The sequence below is a fragment of the Lampris incognitus genome, chromosome 11 (genome assembly GCF_029633865.1).
Source record: "Lampris incognitus isolate fLamInc1 chromosome 11, fLamInc1.hap2, whole genome shotgun sequence".
Lineage (NCBI taxonomy): Eukaryota > Metazoa > Chordata > Actinopteri > Lampriformes > Lampridae > Lampris > Lampris incognitus.
Genome location: NC_079221.1, coordinates 34,580,063 through 34,603,792, shown reverse-complemented (window position 1 = coordinate 34,603,792; position 23,730 = coordinate 34,580,063). Strand labels below are relative to the sequence as shown.

General features: G+C 41.8%; 1 protein-coding gene across 1 annotated transcript in view; it reads right to left on the bottom strand.

Annotated features, from left to right (window-relative positions):
* Window positions 1-23,730, bottom strand: part of ints6 (integrator complex subunit 6) — a 30,849-nt gene that overhangs the window by 4,044 nt on the left and 3,075 nt on the right. Inside the window, exons 4-15 of the mRNA XM_056289469.1 lie at window positions 21,081-21,170; window positions 18,781-18,964; window positions 15,532-15,657; window positions 14,376-14,527; window positions 12,787-12,939; window positions 12,519-12,651; window positions 11,367-11,461; window positions 10,484-10,594; window positions 10,070-10,288; window positions 9,310-9,436; window positions 9,018-9,160; window positions 7,961-8,147 (exon numbers count right to left, since the gene is read on the bottom strand). Coding sequence (XP_056145444.1) covers window positions 7,961-8,147; window positions 9,018-9,160; window positions 9,310-9,436; window positions 10,070-10,288; window positions 10,484-10,594; window positions 11,367-11,461; window positions 12,519-12,651; window positions 12,787-12,939; window positions 14,376-14,527; window positions 15,532-15,657; window positions 18,781-18,964; window positions 21,081-21,170 — 1,720 coding nt within the window. The remainder of the gene's footprint in view (window positions 1-7,960; window positions 8,148-9,017; window positions 9,161-9,309; window positions 9,437-10,069; window positions 10,289-10,483; window positions 10,595-11,366; window positions 11,462-12,518; window positions 12,652-12,786; window positions 12,940-14,375; window positions 14,528-15,531; window positions 15,658-18,780; window positions 18,965-21,080; window positions 21,171-23,730) is intronic.

The window sequence follows — 23,730 nt, the reverse complement described above, 5'->3', positions numbered from 1 at the left end:
TTCAGATCCACAAAGGAGTTTGTAGGGGTGGTTGAATGGTAGATGGCACCTCTAACGTAGAAAAAAAAAACTATTAATGATATTTAGCCAAAAGTCATGCTTATACCTTTCATTGAAAGTGACTGCCTAGATAAGATCTTTTTTTTTTTTAACATTTGAGGTACATTGGGGCTGTTAGCCCATTTCACCTTTGTCAACATATGTATACAATATTTTGATGTTTCAATGTTTGTCATTGAGTTCTGTTTGTATGTCTGTTTTTGAAACAAAATACTGCGATTGGGAAATCTTTAAAAACAAGAGCAAGTACTATTTTGGTAAATCACATATTAATCCTCTCAGCATGTCCCAGAAGTCAACAATCTAACAAAAGCTTTGTTTGGTATAAGAATTACTTAGTTTGACTGAGAACAATACACAATGACTAGAATCTTTTGCTAATTACAGCACAATGAAATGATGCAAATGAGAAATGGGTGGACATAAGCCCCTATGAGTCATACACTTAGTTATATATATGATAGAGGGTTTTTTTTTTTAGAAATAGGGAAAGAATATATAGAGGGAATCTGATCATTTTAAAATACATTCTCAAGGCATCTATGCTGCCCCTGAGAAAGATCCACATAAGTGATGTTGATGATACATGATATTTATGGTGCTCCATATTCAAACAATACTCGAGCCCACTGAGGCAAATTTGTAATTTGTGAAATTGGGCTAAAAAATAAAATTGACTTGACTAGTGTTGCACGGTATACCGAAATGTAAGTACTTTTTCGATACTTTTTTTGTTAAAAACAGTTCGGTATTAGAATTTCCCAACGTTCAAATTGTAGGTCAAATGTTCTCTCCAGTGAAAGTGAACGAGAGGATGAAATGTATTGTTTGTCTGAATCTCCACTAGGTGGCGGTACTAGCAAGGTAGCCAAGTCAGGCGCGTGTACGGTCTACGGCAGCGGTCGGGAACCTATGGCTCGCGAGCCATATATGGCTCTTCCGGTGACGGCATATGGCTCCCAGACAATTTTGAGATGAAAAAGAAAATTTTTTAAAAATCAGTTTGGAACTGATTTTAAAATACTTGTGATATTTCTTAATAATACTGTGTCATTTTAAAGTAAACAGAAATTAGTTTTGAAGATAAATTTCACGGGTCACGGGTCACCCGTGGGTCGGGTCGGGAACCAATGGCTCGCGAGCATGTCCGGGTCATTGTAAAGGTGAAGAAATCAATTTTATCAGATAGCCAACTAGTTTATCCGCTTCAACCCTTGTAACGGAAAATATGGCGAAAAGGAAAAAAGACGATGATTACCGTGCATTCAAGGCTGCGTGCACGGAGGAATTTGCATTTGTGGAGAGAGCAGGATCTGCGGTATGTCTAATGTGCAATGTTAAATTGAATCGATGAAACGGTCAAATATAAAGCGGCACTTCGATACGCACCATGCTTCATTTGCATCGAAATATCCAGCGGGGGACAGCAGGAAAAGGGCATGCGAGGAGCTACAGCGGAGAGTGCAGACGAGTCAGCAGCAACCACGTGTGTGGACCAAGCAAGGTGACGGGAATTCCGCTAGCTTTGCGGGGGCTTTGGCAATAGTAAGGAATGGAAAGTCATTCACAGATGGCGAGTATGCCAAAACATTCATGCTTGATGTGGCCAATGAACTGTTTGATGACTTCCCAAATAAAGACAAGCTAATCAAACGAATAAAAGACATGCCCCTGTCAGCAAGAACTGTGCACGATCGTAGCATCATGATGGCAAATCAAGTCGAGGAAACACAAATTAAGGACATAAACGCCGGGACATACTTTTCTCTCGCGTTAGATGAGTCAACAGACGTTAGCCATCTATCTCAGTGCAGTATAATTGCCAGGTATGCTGCAGGTGACACACTGCGTGAGGAAAGCTTGGCTGTTTTGCCAATGAAAGGGACAACAAGAGGAGAGGATTTATTCACGTCTTTCATGGAGTTTGCTAAAGAAAAAAAAACTACCGATGGATAAACTTATTTCTGTCGGTACTGATGGTGCACCCTGTATGTTGGGGACGAACAAAGGATTTGTAGCGCTTCTCCGTGAACATGAAAAGAGAGCCATCCTAAGTTTTCATTGCATCCTGCACCAGGAGGCGCTTTGCGCTCAGACGTGTGGCCAGGAGCTTGGTGAGGTTATGTCGCTGGTCATTCGAGTGGTCAACTTTATTGTTGCCCGAGCTTTAAATGATCGCCAGTTTAAAGCTCTGTTAGAAGAAAGTGGGAATCATTTTCCCGGTCTGCTTTTACACAGCAACGTGCGTTGGTTGTCAAGGGGGAAGGTGCTCAGCCGTTTTGCAGCTTGCCTGAGTGAAATCCGGACTTTTCTTGAAATGAAAGGCGTCAAGCATCCTGAGCTAGACAACACTGACTGGCTCCTGCAGTTTCACTATCTCGTGGACATAACTGGCCATCTGAACCAGCTCAATGTGAAAATGCAAGGTATTGGAAATACAATCTCATCCCTTCAACAAGCAGTGTTTGCATTTGAAAGCAAGCTGGAAGTCTTTCTCAGGGACATTGAAACAGGTCGTCTTCTGCACTTTGAAAGACTGCAACAATTTAGAGATGCATGCTTAGCAAGTGACTCCACTCAACATCTGGATCTCCAGCAGCTAGCTGGCTTTACGTCCAATCTCCTGCAGTCATTCAAAGCACGTTTTGGAGAATTTCGTGCGCGCACTGGTCTTTTCAAGTTCATCACTCATCCACATGAGTGTGCAGTGGACAAAATCGACCTGACATGCATCCCCGGGGTCTCTATCGGAGACTTTGAGCTGGAAGTTGCTGACCTGAAGGCATCAGACATGTGGATGAGTAAGTTCAAGTCACTTAATGGAGAGTTGGAAAGTCTTGCGCGACAGCGAGCAGAGCTGGCGAGGGTACACAAGTGGACAGAAATGAAAAATCTTCAACCTGAAGACCAGCTGATTCTTAAAACTTGGAACGAGCTTCCTGTGACATACCACACAATGCACCGTGTGAGTATTGCCGTATTGACTATGTTTGGCTCTACATATGCATGTGAGCAGTCATTCTCGCATATGAGGAACATTAAGACCAACCTACGCTCACGTTTAACTGATGGAAGCCTCAACGCCTGCATGAAGCTCAACCTCACCACGTATGAACCAGACTACAAGGCCATCAGCAAAACCATGCAGCACCAGAAGTCGCATTAAAAGTAAGACATATTTAATTTATTATACGTTCAAAATACTATATGGCTCTCAATGAAATATATTTAGAAATATTTGGCTTTTATGGCTCTCCCATTCAAAAAGGTTCCTGACCCCTGGTCTACGGTCAAGGGACATGCGCCTGTTCGAGCCTCAGCCTCGATTGAGAGAGAACCAATGCCTCTGCTTCAACATGTCTACAACTCTAAACAACAGCAAGTCATCTTCAGAGTTAAAAATAACACATCCACACCCTGTACTGGTTAACAAAACGGGCTGCCGAAGTCTACTGTGGGACTATGCCTACAGAGCCGACGCTGATGATGGGGAACCCACTGACATAACGAAGCCTGCGTGCAAAAGGTGCTGTAAAACAGTGTCGCGCAAAGGAGGAAACAATTCAAACCTCGCCAAGCACCTCGGTGACAGACACCAAGACCTCTCCAATGAGTACAAAACACGACAGGTTAGCGAATAAGCTAGCTGGCTAGCCACTTGATAGGACGGTGATGAGCTGCTAAATTATGAGATATGTAGCGTACCTATGTCAGGCCTACTCTGTGTCTGACTTTCTGTCTATATGGAGGGATCCGATGACGACTTTATAGTTCAGTGTCTTGAAACGGTTAAATAGCTAAATACTAGCATAGGGCTACCAGCTACATGTGCTGCAATGCCATTATTCCGAAACCCCAATAGTCCGAAAAATGTCCCATTGGACCGAAAGGCCATTTGTCTGACAGCGTTATCCCGAAAACAAACAGCCATTCCTCCGAAAGGCCCGTTGTTCCGAAAATACACACTCCCCCCCGGAGTTGTTCGTTCAGTGACTGCCGGTGTTATATCAAAATCTGTGACCCGTCAGATTATGTGACCCTGCCTTAAAATGCCCCCCCCCCAGATGCTAATCCAAATCTTAACCACACCAAAAATTAACTGTCTCCAACAGAACGCCTAATCTTAATCATTTCTAATTTTAGGCCTAAATTTAACCGCATCGATCTGACTGCCGTATCCTGTATGAAATTGTACGTTTTAAAAGCATGGTCACATAATCTGAAGGATCACAGATTTCGGTGCAACACCTGCCCTCCCCAGTGTCGTTGCGAATCATTGGTCTGAACTGGCCAGAGATATAAATACAAGAAAGCTGATATTTGAGTGTACATAAAGTAGTTTCTTCCTGGCATGTTATACCTTTTGTCCAACTCACAAACAGTCCTGAAGCCAGTTTCTTCCGCAGTAGACACAGGTACCTCATCCAGACAAATAAATTCTGCTACTCCCCTGTTAATCACTTGGCATCTTCCCTAACAAGTTGAAAGTGTTCTGAACATTCTGACACCAAATTAATGTTTTTCTGATTTGTATAACCAGCAAAAAACAAGTTTGTTTGGGACTTTTCCAGCAATCTCACAGTGTTTCAAAGTTGTTAATAAACTGAATTTGAAAATGTGATCAACCCTTGTGGACATTCTGTTTCTGATCTATTAGGTATCGGGTATCGAACCAGTATCATTTCAGGTTCAAGTATTGTTGCAGTATCGAGTATCATGATACTAAACTTGGCATTGGTATCAAAGTCAATATTTTGGTATCGTGACAACACTAACTCAATGCAGTGACATACCATTTTTAAAGGCTATATGTTGTCAGTTTGTCATGTAAATCCAGAGACAAATAAGTGATAGGGCATCTGTAAAAAGTGATGGCTAAGATTATATAGATTATAAACCAAGACTTATTATTTGCGGTATCTTTTCTTATCAACATTGCACTACATCTTAACTTCTTTTGGCTGCTGCCTTGATTAGTGGACAGTGCTCTGATTTCAGCCTCGGCTAGTGTTGGTCTGCCTCACACTACAGACTGGCCCTTACAAAACTAAAATCCTATCCACTACCGACTAGTGTGGAGCTGCTGGGAGTGCCAAAGACTTGAGTACTGAACCCTTTCACACAACAGGGTTATCTGTCAACTAACACAGGCTCCTCCAACATAGTCAATATGGTCCAGTTGAACTTGACAACCAAGTATTTTGAAACAAATACTGATTTTCAAATTATTCAAAATCACATGAAATCCTAAATGATCCATATGGGTGCTCAGACAGATTTTGAATAACAGTTAATTCCAGATAACATATACCAAATTCAAATGAAATCGATTGGCCAGGGGGTGTCCGGGTGGCGTGGCGGTCTATTCCGTTGCCTACCAACACGGGGATCGCCGATTCGAATCCCCGTGTTACCTCCGGCTTGGTCAGGCGTCCCTACAGACACAATTGGCCATGTCTGCAGGTGGGAAGCAAGATGTGGATATGTGTCCTGGTCGCTGCAATAGCGCCTCCTCTGGTCAGTCGGAGGGCAGGGGAACTGGGGTGGAATAGGTTGATCCTCCCGCATGCTACGTCCCCCTGGTGAAACTCCTCACTGTCAGGTGAAAAGAAGCGGCTGGTGACTCACGTATCGGAGGAGGCATGTGGTGATCTGCAGCCCTTCCTGGATTGGCAGAGGGGGGTGGAGCAGCGACTAGGGACAGCTCGGAAGAGCGGGGCAATTGGCCAATTACAATTGGGGAGAAAAAAAAAAGGGGGGGAAATCAAAATAAAGAAAAGAAAATGATTGGCCAGCCTAGGAAGCACCTCCGTTGGGGACATACTATATAGATTTATTTCAGATTGATTGTATATAGATTGTATTGTATATAGATTGATTTCCCATATAGATTTCAACTTCGTTCAAAAATTTCTGAACAAGTGCATTTTACATTTACAAAATTCTACGACTGTACCAACTGCTGCCGTGTATCCAAACAGATTTACTGTGATATCTTTTTGGGTATAATAGGAGCATCATATTTATAGGTATCATATGTATTCAAAGCTGAAATCATCTAGCAGATAGCGCTAGCTTAAAAAAACACATAGATGGTTATGTAATTCTAAGACCATAGTAGTCTACAATATCATTTCAGCTTCCAGAAATCAGTTATAGTTAAACATCTCATTTCCTTTGAAACATCCACTGTAACTGAAAATATTTAAAATTATAATAACAGTAAAATAATTTAGTTCCTAAATTCATTCAAGAATATATATATACTAGAAGAACCCCGCTACAATGTAGCGGTTCGGTTATCCACCCGTCTAAATCTCCCTCCTCTTCATCCTGCCAGCTAACCGTCTTCCCCCTGCCCCTAAACCCCCCCCCACTCCAACTCCCTCCCCCCAAATGCTCAGAATCATCTGAAATGCCGAGAAAAGTTATTTTTAGCCATTTTTAGAATATGCATATTTTGCATAATTATATTTTAATTTTCTGGGATTTTTCCCTTACTCTGAGACAATACCTACTACCTCCAAAAAGAATTAGGATCATAAGTGCTTTAGTTTTCGGCCCCGCTATCCACACACACACACACACACACACACACACACACACACACACACACACACACACACACACACACACACACACACACACACACACACACACACACACACACACACACACACACACACACACACACACACACACACACACACACACACACACACACACACACACACACACACACACACACACACACACACTATGTGAGTAGTGCCAGCAGCCATACCAACATGTACCCTGGCTCTGCCAAATGACGGAAGCTAAGCAGATGTGAGCTTGGCTAGTACTTGGATGGGAGACCTCCCAGGAAAATGAGTTGCTGCCGGAAGTGGTGTTGGTGGGCCAGTAGGGGGCAGTCTTCCCTCTGGTCCTAATTAAAAACAACAAATATCAAATCTCGAAGCCCCAGTCCAGTGACGGGGACACTGTGCTGTAGGAGGTGCCATCCTTCAGATGAGATGTTAAACCGAGGTGCTGACTCACTGTGGTCATTAGAGATACCATGGCACTTATCGCAAAGAATAAGAGTTTCCCTGATGTCCTGGCAAAATTCCCAAACTGGCTCTGTTCATCTGGCCACCTAATCATCCACCAGTGTAACTGGCTCAATGATTCCTCCCTCTCCACCTCAAGCTGATGTGTGGTGAGCATTCTGGTGCCAAATAGCTGCCGTGCATCACCCAGGTGGGTGCTACAAATTGGTGGTGGTTTGAGGTGAATTAATCCCTTCAATGTGAAGTGCTTTGGGTGTCTAGGAAAGCGCTATATAAATATAATGATTATTATCATTATTATCATATTTAGTTTGATGTGTATTAACTGATTATCATTACCCATTTTTCTATGGAGCACTAATAGAAATCTTTAATACACAGGGGAAGAAAAGCAAAATGGTAAGAAAACCAAAACATTCGCTGATATGAAAATATTGATATATATGTATATTCAAAACACTTTGTAAAGGGCTGTTCTAGTGGCTCCACCAGTTCAAGCCATTCCATCTTGACTCAGGGCACAGGGTAGTGAGTATGAATCCTTCACAGGACCTCTGTTGCATATTTCCCTCTCTCTGTCCTGTCTTTCCTGTCACTCACCACTTTGCTGTCAAATAAAGGCAAAAAATGCCAGGAAACACTCAGCTTAAAAGGCTCTGTACAATATGCAAGAAAGCTCCAAGACTGTACCAGCAGCTGATAATAATCATTCACAATGGAAGAAGTTTGGAGTTGCATGCGTGAGACATAGCACTTATCTGTACTGTGACAGTCGCAATACAAACAATGTGCATGCGTGTCTGCGTTTGCACGCATTTCATTTGTCTCAGTCTCAACATTAAACTCACCTGCTGAAGATCGAGGACTGGCAGGCGGAGTGACTGGGGGAGTGTAGGCCCTTCCCAGGCGCAGCAGTGGCGACATGCACCGTCGTCTCTTGGGGCCCCCACCCTGCATGTTGCTGCTCTCCATGGGTCTCTTGCCCTTGTTCTGGGGGCCAGTCACAAACTCATCTGCCTCATCAATCATCATGCCCTGGGAGAAGAACAAGAAAAAATTGTCAGCCAATTTCGAGCAGATTAGGAAGCAAACGTTATCAGTCATTGTGCATTAATGTACACTGAACCATGGCTGTCACGCAGGGATGGGCAACATGATCCAGAAAGGGCCGATGTGGGTGCAGCTCTTTGTTCCAGCCAAGCAGTTACACACCTGATTTTTAGTCAACCAATAGCTTTTGCTAAGGACCTTGATTTGTAGACTCAGATGTGTAACTGCTTGGTTGGAACAAAGACCTGCATCCACACCGGCCCTTTCTAGATCATGTTGCCCATCCCTGCAAGTGCAGCCATACTGTTAAAACTTCTAAAACACTGCAAGAGAAAAGTTAATGTAAATATGAAGGGATTAACTGAAAAAACCCGACTAACGGAAATCCGACTAATGGAAAATAAACCTTCTTATAAATCTAACATATGTATTTCAGAGAAACTGAAACAATTTTCAGATAATTTCCCCAAAAATGAACATAGAGCATTCTTATCAATTTGTATGAGGAACTTAGGAGTCCAACATCTGCATATTAAGAGGTCATGTTGCCTTCTCCAACATCTATATAACTACATACTGTGAAACCAATTTAGACAGTGTGTCTTTTAACCAATGTTGCCAGAACAAACTCCAGTAAATTTTTTTGTACTTGGCAATGAAAAGAATCCTGATAAGAGTCACTAGCAGCTAACTGTCAGGAACATTTATTCAATATATGCTATACGAGTTATGTAAACATGATGGCAGCTAATCAAACTATCCCTTTGACAAGCTTGATGAAATTCTTCATTTCTACACCAGGTTTTTACTTCTCATTTTGGGCAGTGTAAAGCAATACATGGCAGTGGGATGTACCTTCTTGTCCAGTTTGAAGGGGTTACCAAATGTATGTAGGCGTTTGGGCTGCTCTGGGTCTGCGTCTCTGAGGGGCTGGGGAGCAGCTTTGAGGAAGTCCTGGTAATTACCCATTTGGGCTATTGGCACACTGTGGAGCTGGTCTGGTCAGGAAATGTGGCAGAAGACATTTAAACCTTTTAGTATTATGTTATGTTAACCACAACATTCCATATCCACTTTTGAGATTTCTGGGCTTGTATGGCGCAAGCACCCATGTACAAATGCAGACACCAACATGCAGTGTTGCTACCTGGGTCCTGTCCTCTGAGGCTACAGACGCTGGTGTTAAGCAGGTTCCTCCTCATTCGGCTGAGCTGGTCCAGCAGGTGGCTACGGGGAATGTCATAAGGATTCCTAAGGCTCTGTGGCTTCAAGTTCTGAGGAGGAGGCAGGGAGGAAGGGAATAGAAGAAAACTTTCAGTTAAAGCACAAAACATGCTTTAAAAAGTGATGAGAATTTAAGGTCAGCGTCCCTTAAAGGAAGGCAAGACCCAGTCAATTTCTTGTGAAATACTGTTGTATTTCCGTATCAGCAAGCTGGTTATGAATGTAAATGGGAGTCTGAGTGTGAATTTGAAGAAGGATGGTCTCAAAGAGTTTGCTGACTACAGTCTACTTCTCAAATGTCACAGCCCCTGGGCTCCTGAAATAATCCATATAATACTAGTCATTACGGTGGCAGAAGAAAGCTTAAGGTTTTATAAGAGGGCTCCTTCCACTGGATAGAAACACAGCAGAGGAAGGGAAAAACGTGTCAGAGAAAGTAAATGAGTAGTGGCTCTCCTCCCTCAATAACTACCATGAAAAGAGCTGAGCATGGTGCTTGAACTCTGCCCTTAAGCAGGGCATGAAAATCCAAAATGCCCTGATGAAGCTGCTCTCAGACGCCAAGTAAAAAGCCGTTTAGTGTGCAGGCCAATTATGTAAATATATGAATAAAAATGGGCCTTGCCGCTGGAGTCATGTGCGCTCACTCAACCTTCACCAGATAAACAGGGAATTTACTCTACCTTGTTGAGCAGCGCCAGGTGAAAGCCTTGAAACTCTTTGGGATTAAGCTCCATGTGCAAGGCCGGGGCCTCTCCGGTGAGGCCCTGTAGCAGCTGTGTAAAGTCCCTATGCTGGGCCAGGGAGATACCACCCCCGCCCCGCCAGCGTACTTTGATGCCTGCATCCGGTGGTGGCTTCTTACCAATGGAAGCTATCAGACGGTCGTACTCAATTTTGGACTGGAGAGTAAGAATAATTAATTAATTAATTAATTAAGAATTAACAACGATGCTTGATTTAGTGAATCTACGGTGCAGTGGAATGTACTCAGTTACATTCATAATCTTAGTGATGAGAACCAAAATGAATACAGCTGTAAGCATAAATATACACACAGGACAAATATTGTGGAAAGCAAGCAAACACAGACTTACTTGCTGGCTAAGCTTTTTGAGGTAAGAGACCACACTGTAACTCAGGCCATACTCCATATTTTCAGCCAGCAGGTTAGGTGCTCCCATGATCCTGAGAGCCTTCCTCAGAGACTATGGAAAATAATTCAGTAAGAGCAATTTTACAATATGCGACAACAAAGCTGAATTAAACTTTAAGGAAAATGGTGGTATTTTTTTAAAACCTATGCCTTATTTTCTTATTGTTGATAGTCAAACCGCCTGATGGGTAGCAGAATCTTTTAAATTGATATATATTTTACAGTACAGCGCAAGCTCACGTCAGCCGACTGCTGCACACCAAGCTGCAATGTAATCCTTTGGGGCAATAGCACTTGCCAAGTAAAAGCAGTCTTTTTTGCGCCAACAGGCTCAGAAAGTTATGAGAAGTGTCTGAAAACATCTTCTATTATGAAAAGACAATCCTAGTGTAGTCAGTCAGCCCGTGATAGGCCTGTATTATATCTTTCTTTTTTTAAACTCTTCTCTCCAGCAATAAATCACTCCTTGCAGGATTATAGAGTAAGTTAGAAATGGATTGATATCTATATATAATCCCACGATTGATATTGTCACTAAGGCTCTTTAGACTTATCTCAAAACATTCTGAGCCCGTTAGTGCTAAATAAAAGCTCTTTCAGTGGTCATTATTTGGTGAGCACTATTGCGCCGAAGGATTACATTGCCACTTGGTGTGCTGCAGTAGGCCGACATGAGCTTGTTCAATCAGTTTCAAAGATTCTGCCACTAATTGCTTGGTTTGACTCCCAACAGAAGGAAAATAGGGCTTGGGTTAAAATATACCAGTTTCCCTTCAAGAAGTAGTGAAAATAATGAATATTGGTCTGAATCTAGACCCACTCACCCCTATGTAATATGGAGGCATGGTCTTCAGATAGTTCTCAAAGGACTGGCGCCATTTGATAGTAGGCTTAAACTTGTGCACTTTGATCAAATCATCTGCAGTGAGCAAGAAAAAAAAGAGAAGAAGATTGGAATCCTTAAATCCAAGTCTAGAAAGAGAATCATTTGCTTTCATCCCTTGACTAGCAAAGAGGATAAACCTAGGTCTCTGAGGTTTCTGATTCATATGTAGTTTACATCTTTAAAAAAGAAAGAATAGGAAATGCAACTGATAAAATGGTCAAAAATGAAACTGGGTGTTCCATCTCAATAAACCCAATGGCCAACTTTTTTTTTTCTGTAGCTCAATGTTCTGCTTTTTCATAGTGTGTCCCTAACGTAAGTTATCGTTCAGACAGCTCATTATTTCCAGGGCAATATCATCCACACATCTTCATAGTTCTTTTTGCTGCTTTAGTTGGAGGGCGTTAAAGGAACATGGAAGAAATTTGTGATGCAATCAAAGATTGTAATGGATAACTTGGCAGTAAAAATAAATGGAGTGCCCTGCCTGGGGAGATAACATTAGCCAAGTCAATGTCCCTTAAATCACTTTTAAAAATGCACTTTAGGCATGCTTTTACCAGGACTATGGTGTGCATGTTGTACTTGTTTTGATTATTCTGGACAATCACTTTTCAACAATTCAATCTTTTTATTAAAACGTTTTATTAAAATTCTATTAAAGCTTATTTACTTTATTAATTTATTAGTCACATTTTCTCCTTTGTTAAGTGTCCTACTGATAAAAAGTATTGATACCTAGAAAGGAGAATTGCTCTAAAATTATGGAAGATCTCTTGTAGTAAAAACTTAATTGGAGCGCTTCAATTAGTTTTGTTATAGACAAGCAAGAGTCTCAGTAAGACTGCAATTGTAGATAGTTACACTTTTGATTGGTGTGGTGGCACGGCCCAGGGGCATATATTTTCTAAACAGTATAATCTAGTCTAAATAATAAAGATTGTGTGTACTATTTCAAAATAGTCACTGAGCAAAGTCTACAGCAAATTCAAGTTAACAAGATATGTGTATTCTAGTGGATACATGGTATTTACATGTGTTTCCTTGTACAGGGTAATATGTGATCCACACGTGTGAGTGCGAGTCTTACCCAGAAGTGGCAGCAGCACAGGGTAGTTGTAGGGCATGACAAACAGGTTGACACAGTTGAGGGCTGTGCTGGCCTTCAAGTAGCCAAACGGCTGGCCAAGGTCGCTGTACTTGGCACTGTTACATACAAACACCTTCAATGGAAGATGGAGGGGGAAATGAAATACACAACACATGCTAACAACATAGGATATGCAAATCTAAAACAGTAACCAACAGCCAACTAAAAACGTGCTTGTACTGTGTGGTTCAGTGTAGTGCCGCCTTACCTGCCAGCAGGTGTGAGGGGATTTTCTTTCCAAGATGTACTGGGTGAGAGGTGAGGGCTCCAGCTCGTACTTGTCGAAGGGCACCTTGTCTATCACCATGGGTTCAGCATCCAGACAAGAGAAACGTACATGGGGATGGGCCGAGCGGGGCGGCTAGGTGTTAGAGGGAAGAGAAAGAGATTAATGCTGTTCAAGAGGACAGTTACATGTGATAACGTTATCAGAAGGGTATAACTTGGTAATAATTTTTTTATTATAGTGTCAGAATATAAGCAAAAAAGACTCAAGTTGGCTCATATTGTCTATAGTGTGGCTAATATGCATAATTGTGCTTTTAACGCCTTTCCATTAGTTCCTTATGACGCTGATTTTCTTGGGACTTAAAGGGATGGAAAATAACGCAACTACATTTATGGATCGGTAGCTTGTAATATGAGAACCCTTAAGAAACGTTTCGGGTATGTTTATTATTACTGATGATTGATTATTATTGATATTGCTTGAATGATCCCCTGTGGAGACCCCTAATGGGAGCAGCTGAAAGTAGTAGAAGTAGTAGTAGTAACAGTAGTAGTAGTATTGTTGTTGTAATGCCACTAGGAGGCACCACGTAGTCTGCTGGAGGAGCAATGCATGCCATCACACAGACTCAATGCTGAGAAACTCCACAGGTGTTGTTCTTCAATACAGAAGGTGCAATGTGTGTAAACTGAAGTCAAAAGTCCACAGACAAGATGGTGGAAAGTGACTTGGTAGGCAGTGAGTATAAATGAGACTAAACACTGCCCTTTGGTGCAGGAAAATGGTGGAAAAAAAAGGTTGATGTAATGGCCTGCAATCTTCAAGTTTTACTTGCCGTGTGCTGAGCTGACATGACATCATAGTATTTATGCAATTGATCTGGAGAGTTCTCTGAGTGGTTAAAACAGTTTCAGGGACGGCCTTCATAACATCATTAATAAGGGAATTTTGATTAAAAACTGACTTTCAAATATGGATTTCATATCTTAGCTATGTGAACTATTTATTTTCAATCATTCACATGAATTGTTAGTTTATATCATAATTATCTTTTTAACAGTATTTCTTTTTCCAATTTCCCTCCCTTTTCTCCCTAATTGTATCTGGTCAATGATCCTGCTCTTTTTAGAGCCGTCCAAGTCGCTGCTCCACCCCCTCTGCCGATCTGGGAGGGTGGCCCGACCGACCAGAGGAGGCAACTAGTGCAGTGACCAGGACAAATACCCACATCTGACGTCCCACCCACAGACACGGCCAATTGTGTCTGGAGGGATGCCCGACCAAGCCAGAGGTGACACGGGGATTCGAACTGGGGATCCCGTGTTGGTAGGCAACGGAATAGACCGCTATGCTACCCGGACACCCTTAAACAGTATTTTTATGATGAGTTTACTTTTCTTTAAGGTTATTCTACTGTTGCATTCATTGTAAGGAAGTCTCTACAAGAATGTCAGCAAAAATGCCAAAGACTGAATGTCAACATTAAACAGAGGCTGCCAGGTACTGATAGTCAACTGTATAAATATTCACTGTGAATATTTGTGTGGATTCAAAGGAGAAATCTGTACCAGCGTGGGGGAGTTCTGGTCTGGCCAGAATGCCTCTGGGATGGGCCAGTGTCCTATGGGCACACCAGTCTTGGGGTTGGGACGTACATAGATGAGCTTATGACAGCAGTGCCATGGCTGGGGACCGGCTTTCACTGCTTCAGCAGGTGAATCTGAAAAGGCACATTAGGTCAAGGGTGAGGGTAAAAGACTTGAAAACGAAAATCACAATAACTTTAAATCCCAAGCACACATTATTTATCACGGCTCCACTGAAGACACTGATATATTATAGCTTAAAAACTTAATTATGGAAACTCAATATACAAAGAGAACCAAATTGAACCGTTTTTGTTCAAAAACATTAAAATGCCAATTCTGTTCCCAGTCTGTAGTCCACGTAGCTCTTCAGAAGTGACCAGTTGATATTCAAAGAGGTTTGACAAATACCAATAGTGTGGAGGCAGTATTTTATTATGTAGGTGGCGATTTCCGAAGAAATATCCACTGGTTGTTTGTGCACTGGAGCATGGAAATGCTCAGTGAAAAGCAACAGAGGCAAGTGGGAGATACCGAACCAGGCAGGACACTTTACTGCTGCAGAAGGTGCGCCAACAACAAAGGAAAACTTGCATGCGGTTGTGATATAGTCAGACACATTGCCTCACACTGGTTTGTGTATATTAACTACAACTTCAAAAAAGGTTGTTTTACTGACACTTCACCCAACAGGGATGCATGAACATCAATACCATTTTACTGTCTTCACAATTTGTCTGATTGGTCATAAAGGTGCAGATATCCTCTGATAAACGTGACAAGCCAGCCCTTGAAACGATTCATTTTGAAGAGCTGTCCAAGAGATGAGATTTGAACAGAGGCTATCGACCAGGAGAAGAAATCGGAGACTCTTGCTCAAAGGCAAGTTTTTTAAAATCATTTGTTATTTTAGACCAAATGCAAATTATTGCATACTGGGGTTTAGTGTGCAAAGAATTTAATTAGTTCAGCTGGCAAGTCTGTTCACACCTGAGAGGAAAAAGTGCTGCTTTGCTCTCTTAACACACATGTACACTTGCTCATTCAAGTGTGCAGTATTTATAACAGTGTACCAAAGCCTAGCGATGAACTGCTGCAAAGCAAAAGAAAAATACAACATTTTAGCTTTTTTTTTAACCTTCTATTGGAGGAGGGTCAGGTCCTGTTTTCTCAAAGTTGATTACCACCCCACTTTGGATCTTCTGCACCAGAGACTCCAAACACTGGTTAAGCATACGCTGGGAGAACACACTGTAGGAACGCCCTGCATGGAGACAAAGACAGAGGGGTGGCCGGATCAGAAACGTGAGCAGATACATGACTGTGTCCCAATTACCCGCCAACAAACTAGTACACATTTACTGCAGAAAATGAAAAAAAAAAGTCTGTGTGACCCTGTTATGAATATACAGTACAGTGTAAAATCTAACTATGAGTGTGTGTGTGTGTGTGGGGCGAGGGTTGCGTTTAAGGATGACACAGACTTCTGAATACTTAGTCCACTGTATCATTAATAAGGACAGTGCTTCAGCTTATGCATCATGTTGTCACAATGTATACAAAAGTCAATAGTAGTAGTTACATGAGTGCGGTACAAGTCCCATTTTCATAATTTACTAGAACTGATAAACCCACACACATCAGGCCGGTACAAATCATTGTCCCACACTTCACCTCTAGTGACCTGCTATGCACCCATTCACTCAAACACGTTTCAATAGCCTGTGGCATTGTGTCCAGTCTGTCATCAGCAGTAATGGAGGGGCAGCATATAGACTGCCAGACATTGTCTATGGAGCTGTGTCATGCTCTGCATTCAGCACCACTGACAGCTAAAGAAAGCCTCGATCGGCTCTGTGTCTCTTTGTGTTTTAATCTTAATGTCCAGTCACAACTTTTCTAGTGTATTCCCAGCCTCCTCCCAGAGCAGACCGTGCAGACTGGAGGCAAGAGGGATAAAGACACATTTATCTAACTGGATGTAGGTGCATGGGGGAGGCTGCAACATGGAGAAATTATTCTAGAACAAGAGACTTGGAAGTAAGAAACCAGTATATAGTGGTGACAAAACCCAAGGAAATTACTGAGATGTAAAATGGCTGGGTCGTAAAACAGTAAAACCCAAGACTGTATCACATTACTCAAGAAGACACTACTGATGGATGAGAGCTTAAGCCAAGTAATTCAATACTTACAATGTGCCTCAGATAGACAGCAAAATGTAATCAAATTATAGCTAGAGGATTCTGAGGGCATTGGAGAAACCTTGGAAAACTGTTCAAAGGAGAATTTCTATTATTTTTTTAAGTGAGAATATCAGAAATTATTTAAAGTCAAACTGATGTCAAGACAAAATCATACTAAGGGCAACTTTGGTTCAAATGATGAAAATGTTACAATGGGAATAAGCAAAGAAGTGTACAATTATTGCTTGAATCACTTTTTTTTGCCCCCTTTTTTCCCCAGTTGCATCCGGCCAATTACCCCACTCTTCTGAGCCATCCCGGTCACTGCTCCACCCCCTCTACCGATCCGGGGAGGGCTGCAGACTACAATGTCTCCTCCGATACATGTGGAATCACCAGCCACTTCTTTTCACCTGACAGTGAGGAGTTTCACCAGGGGGACGTATCGTATGGAAGGATCACGCTATTCCCCTCAGTTCACTCTCCCCCCTGAACAGGCGTCCCAACCGACCAGAGGAGGCGCTAGTACAGTGACCAGGACACAAAACCACGTCCGGCTTCCCGCCCGCAGACACTGCCAATTGTGTCTGTAGGGACACCCAACCAAGCCGGTGGCAACACGGGGATTCGAACTGCCTTCCCCGTGTTAGTAGGCAACGGAATAGACCACTATACTACCTGGACACCTTGAATCACTTTCAAATGTGTAAATTACATCAGGCATACAGTACAATGAAAATCAATTGTTGCATGATACAGCCTCAATTATGATAATCATTTACAGAATTAAAATGCATAGAGATTCACAAAGGAAGGAAGATGAAGGAATGTGTTGATATTATTAACAGATATGCACTAGATGCATGGTAATCTGATGTTATCGTCCTATCACAACACTTGCAGATGGAGTAAGTGGACAAACCCAATGCTGCTAGATATACTACTACTACTACTACTACTACTATATTGTACTACTAGTACTTTTGGCTGCTCCCGTTAGAGGTCGCCACAGCGGATCATCCGTTTCCATTTCTTCCTGTCCTCTGCATCTTCCTCTGTCACACCAGCCACCTGCATGTCCTCCCTCACCCCATCCATAAACCTCCTCTTTGGCCTTCCTCTTTCCCTCTTCCCTGGCAGCTCCATATTCAGCATCCCTCTCTCAACATACCCAGCATCTCTCCTCCACACATGTCCAAGCCATCTCAATCTTGCCTCTCTTGCTTGATATAGTCTCCAACAAAAAAAAAGTCCCACATAAAGCATTTAACTACAGTCTCACGTGTTTTTTTTTCACATTGCTATTTATTTGATATTCATAAATCTATAACTCCACAAGATAATGGCCCTTATTCTGACAAGTTGATGTGATTCACGACCTTTGTTTTTTTTGTTTTTTTTTTGACTCTGCAGTTGGTTGAATGAGCCCGATAGTGTATAAAATAAAATGAGTTTGCAACCTCATTCTGAAACAGGACCCCCAAATTATCTCACTGAATTTAGACAATTCCCGTTCATGGCCCAGTTCAGGATGGAACTGGTGACAACTGCTAAAAGGTCACAAGCTTGCATCCATGCAAAACTGAGCCTACAACTAAAAAAGTCAGCTTGGGATAGGACGGCTGAATGTTCCAATTCCTGACTGACTGGAAAAACTGAGCGGTAAACGAATCGGTAAAGTAATCCTCCTGTTCAATGGGGTTCTGAGCAAAGCATTTAACCCCCAAGAACTGCAGTGGCCAAAAGTGCAAGACTGGTTACAGTGTGCAGTTTCTCATGTATAGTATCTGTACACTTCAAAATGCGAAGGGGACGTTGAAAAATAAAATTTGAGGAGTTCTCCTGGATTACAATAAGTTAAAAAAAAAAGTCACCAAAGGTCAACACCTATGTCACAAACTCTAAACAAAGACTGCACAAAATTAAAACACATCCTGACACTTTCAAAGGATAGTAGGTGACTTGTGGATGGATACTAAAATGCATTTAAACTGACTTCCATTTCTTTCAAATAGTAGCCTAAAGGGTTAACTGAATGAATACTCAACTCCCATCCCCCAATTAATTAATATACTGAATTTCGGAAAATATTGTTTATAGTCTAGTATACACTAGCCATACCAAAGCAACTGTGTACTTTTTTTCCCCCTCCCACTGTTTTCCTTCTCTCCCTGTTAGCCATTCCTTCCCCATCAGCCTACCTCCAGTGACCTCACACATGGGGGTGATGGCAGAATCGTCTGGCGGGACACCCCCCATGGGTTCCGGCTCCACCGAAGCATGGCCGGGGATGCGTAGCACCAAGGAGAACAGGCGCTGGTCCCAGCGGAAGGGCTCCTTTGTCAGCTCGCTGCCCGGCAGGGGGGTGGTCAGAGGCAGATGCAGCTGGAGGGTGAAGTGGCGGACAAGAAGAGAGAGATTTTCTGTGAATGATAGTCGAAGATGTGTGAGATGGCTAGTGTCCTACTTATATTACTACTGACTGTTGTGACAGAAGTATAAACTTCATCAAGGTGTGAACAAACAAAAATGAACCCAGATATTTCAGGTGCAAGGGTGTGGTTAAAGAAATGTTGACTGAATTGCTTTTTACAATGGCCTACCAAGGAATGTTGTCAAAAAAAAAAATCAGACAGTAATACGACCAGGAATTTGGCCTACAGCACACGGAAAGCCATAGAAAGATTCAAGGCTTGTTTAGACCAATTTAAACACACGGCTTGCTTTTATCACAGTGCCACACCAATGTGATACTATAGGAAGTACCTGAAAGGTTCAACAGACATGTTAAAAGAGTCGGCATTATTCTGCAGACTAAATAACAGTTAAGTGCTACTAGGTACCAGAACCTCCCCAATTTGGAATTATGGATTTCACCAAGGTAATGTGCTACTGCAAAATCATGTCCTTAAAAGTTATTTGGTGTGTAGTAAGAATGTGTTATTTTTCAAGCTGTAGAATGGAATTATATAAAGTGCAGAAAACATTAGAAACACCTCCCTAAACCCGTTCTGCATTTTCCTTTTGCCCTCATCAGTCACAGTTGCCTGGGGCATGGACTCAACAAGGTGTGGAAAGTGTTCCATGAGAATACTAGCCTATGCTGACTCCAATAATTCCTACATTCTGGTGACTGGGCAGGCACCTCCATTATGCTGAAATCATTGCCATTTACACTGAATCATTCCTGGACAAACTTTAATCTTGTGGCATGGGGCAATGTTCTGCTAAAAAAAAAAAAATCTATTCACTGGAGGACACTCTGGCCTAATAAAGGGGATGCACCTGATCAGTAATAATGTTTCCTAGATTGTTATTATGCAGTACGATAAGACGCATTGACTTGTGGTTGCCTCTATACTTTGACCTCCAATCCATGTGAAACAACAAGGACAATGTTAGCAGAGCAGTCATGTTTTCCCTCAAATCCTCCAGAATCCAGTGTTATTGTTCATTAGCCCACTGATATCAGTATCTCTGCTAAAAAAAACAAGCTCTGCGAGTTTGGCTGACATACTCCATTTGTGTCGAGATGTGGTGACTTGTGTATTTGGCACCAATTTTGTACCGACCGTTAGCTAACTGTAGATTGTCTGTTGCGCCACACAATTTGTGTCATCCTCCTTACATCAATTTTCAACCATTGGTCTGCCACTGGCTTTATATGCTTTGGGAGGTTGGACCAGTCTAGGCACCACAGGACACCGCTGAGCATGAAATCCAGCAGCATTGCAGTTTTTGACTCCCAGCATGCCTGGCAACTATTATCACGCAGCAGTCAAACACACCTAACTCTTTTTCTTGCTCTGTCTCCGTAAAAACAATAAAATTAATAAAATGCTCTCCCTCAGAGGGGAAGAGATTATTTAAGATGTCTGCCATTTGTGCTGGGTGGCAGATCTAGAGGGCAAGAAAATCTGCATATTGACAGGTGAAAACAGAATAAACTGGGCCCACTGTAAATTTGTAGACGAGCAGACTGTGAGATTTCAGTGCATGCTTTTGTGGCGGTTAACCTAGGTAGCCTTTGTAGCTCTACTGTCATACATATCTTCAGCTACATTGTGCATTACGTGACTACACAGCTAAAACAGGTTAATTTTTGCATTTCAGGATTCATTAACTGGGATATTGAAATTAATGTTAAACTGGGGGATGTGAAGATAAGGATGGACCATCTATTGAGATTTTTGTTTCTGCATATAATCTTTGGACGAATCTAATATGGTCCCTTGAACTTTGTTTTAGCCACTGTTACGGGCAAGTTATCAAAGACAGACATTAGGACTGGGTGAAAGAGTAATAGATGATTGCCTAAAGTCAATTTAATAATAATAATAATGGGTTACATTTATTTAGCGCTTTATCTAGACACCCAAAGCGCTTTATTTATTATAATTTATATTTCTATGGCCAGGCTGGACCCTGAGTAGTTCTTCGAACAACAGGGAACACTCCTGGATTGGCTGTGCAACCCATCTGCATGAAGATTATGGCTGACCTCATCCTGGACTCCACTGCTGCCTGTTAACTTGTTGCCGTCAGTGATGGCGATGATGATGGCTGGTTCAAGGAAGAACGGATTCCTGCCCTATAAAGAGATGAGAGGAGTAATATATGCCTACAGTTATAAATCATTACTATGCAAAATGAAAACCACCATGACACCACAATAAACCGCGAAATTAAAAGTACACAAATTATAAATATAACAAGTAACAAAAATGTAGACAACGTAAATGTCACCCATATGACAGAGCCAAAGGGCAAGGTTAAAACAAGTTCCCACATTTTTAAGGGTAATAATGAACATCTGAGGCAAAATACAAATTTATTGTTTTTACAGAAATTATGAGGGATCTATTATAGGTGGGAGGATGAGAGTGTGAGAGGGAGAGAGAGAGCGAGAGAGAGATCCTTAACCTGAGGGAATAATGAATAGAAACCGTACAGTCTTTAGGGAAAGTGCAGAGTAACTGCACCAGAGCCTCTTTCACAATAACAAAGATTGTGAGCATTTCTGGAGTGTACTTTCACCAGCACCCCCTTTTCTCTATAATGATACAATACATTAGCTGAAGCATCCATGGGACTGGACATTATTTCATAACATCAGTTCATTTGTACTGATAAAATGAAAGTGACTGAACAACAGTTCTGCTTTCATCCCTGTTGCCCTCACAGGATTTCCAAGTTCTCTGAACAACTTGAGCAAATCAACAGTATAAACGACGCAACACAAAAAGAACTGCCGGCAGAGTCAGACCCTACCAAAGGCTTCAAAACAGCCCCCTTGCTTCAGTGCACCTCAACCTTGACAATAGAAGTTATTAATGGATGTGGACCCCAGTCACTTTTTGCTTCTCCTTCTAGGCTGTAACTTTCCCTGAATGATAAATTTGTCCAGTTACATAAACCAACCAAAGTAAATAGACCAGAATACCACCATACCCGCTATGGGTATCCATGACAACCTGGCACTTTTCTCTTCCCCAAATCCCTTTATGATATTGTGTACCATCTGAGCATGCTGATGGGTTGTAATACCAGCAGTGAAGCAGAATCTCAAAAAAAAAAAAAAGAAAAGAAAAGAAAAGAAAAAAAGAAGCAATGATTAGCCAACATCAATATATTGCACTGACTGACTGCAATTTGAAAGTCAGGCTGAATATATGTAATAAACTGGTTTGGGGCACAGCATCAGTGGGTATTGACAATACAGAACAAACCAACTGACTGGCCAGCTGTGCTCCTGTAGACTTGTCCACTCTAGTCTGGCATACCAGTGTATTCCTGGGTCCATCTGTCATTGCAGTCAACTGTAACTGAGTCAGTCTGAAATGGCAGGTTCCAGGGCCTGCTAGAACACTGATGGAATGATGGAGATCTGATGGGGTACTGTCAATCAGCCAGGCCACTGTGTTAGTTTTGTCACACACCCACAATCACCAGTCACATTTTACTTGCCCTTCGCCTTTTATCTTCAGCATTTTCTGCACTCTGGCTCTACGCTGTCTTTCATTGCATTTCTAATGGGAACTGTGGCAGGGTTACCCCACTGGCTGGTTTCCCCACTCCTCGTCACCATTCTCTACTTCCATAACCCTCTAGATCTCTCTATTGGGTCCGGTCAGACGCCTGGCAACCTGGAGGGCTCTCTATTGCTGTAGAGAAAAACACTCCAGGGCAATATTAGCTCAACCACATAAATAACTCCCCCTTCTCCCTTTCCCTCGCTGGATTTGTAGACATCTCACATATAAGAATATGAGTTTTAAACAAAAATATGTACATGTTTGTATACATTTACACATACACATATATAAGTAAAAAAGATATGAAAACACATGTCACATACAATATCAGTACCTACACAACCAACTCACTTTTTAAGTTAAACATTTGGTTACTACGTCTCTCAAGACTACCTTACATTATTAGCTAGTTAGTACATACTGGTGCAAACCCAAATTTAAAAACACATGCATATTCACATCCATGTGTCCGTAGTCATGGGAGTACTGAAAAAAAACAAACCCAAAAAACTGTCAGATATGGAGTTCAGTTCACTGAGGACAACCCTGTGTCTCACAGGCTTGCCCTGTGAGACACTGGCCCCTTTTTCTGGTCAGTCAGTTCTACTTTATTTGGCACAGAGGATGGAGATAATTCAGTAAGAAACATTTTCCGGGAGGATACAGCTGCCTGTGTTCCACAATAAAAAAAAAAAAACAAACAAAAACAAAAACATTTGCATGGTACTGCCAAAGGTGCTCTAAGGATGTCCAAACATACCACTGTTATATGTTAAAAAAAACAAACAACAAAAAAACCCCCAAAACTTTCAAGCATGAATAATATGAAATGTGACAGTTTCTCTTGCAAATAATTAACTCAAAACAATCTGCTATGAATGACAATTTAATCCAATTTAAAATTCTTAGGTTTTACTTCCCCTAAAAATTTCTGTCAAGTACTATGAGTTATGCTTCAAAAGCACGAGGCAGGGCAAAAATAAAATACATCAAGACAACATTGTTTAACATTATGTCAATGGACATATGAGTGACACAGTGGAGTACCTCCTCAGTATCAGTTACCATCTCATGACCTTGGTAATCTGATGATCTCGGTAGTGGTAGCACAACCAA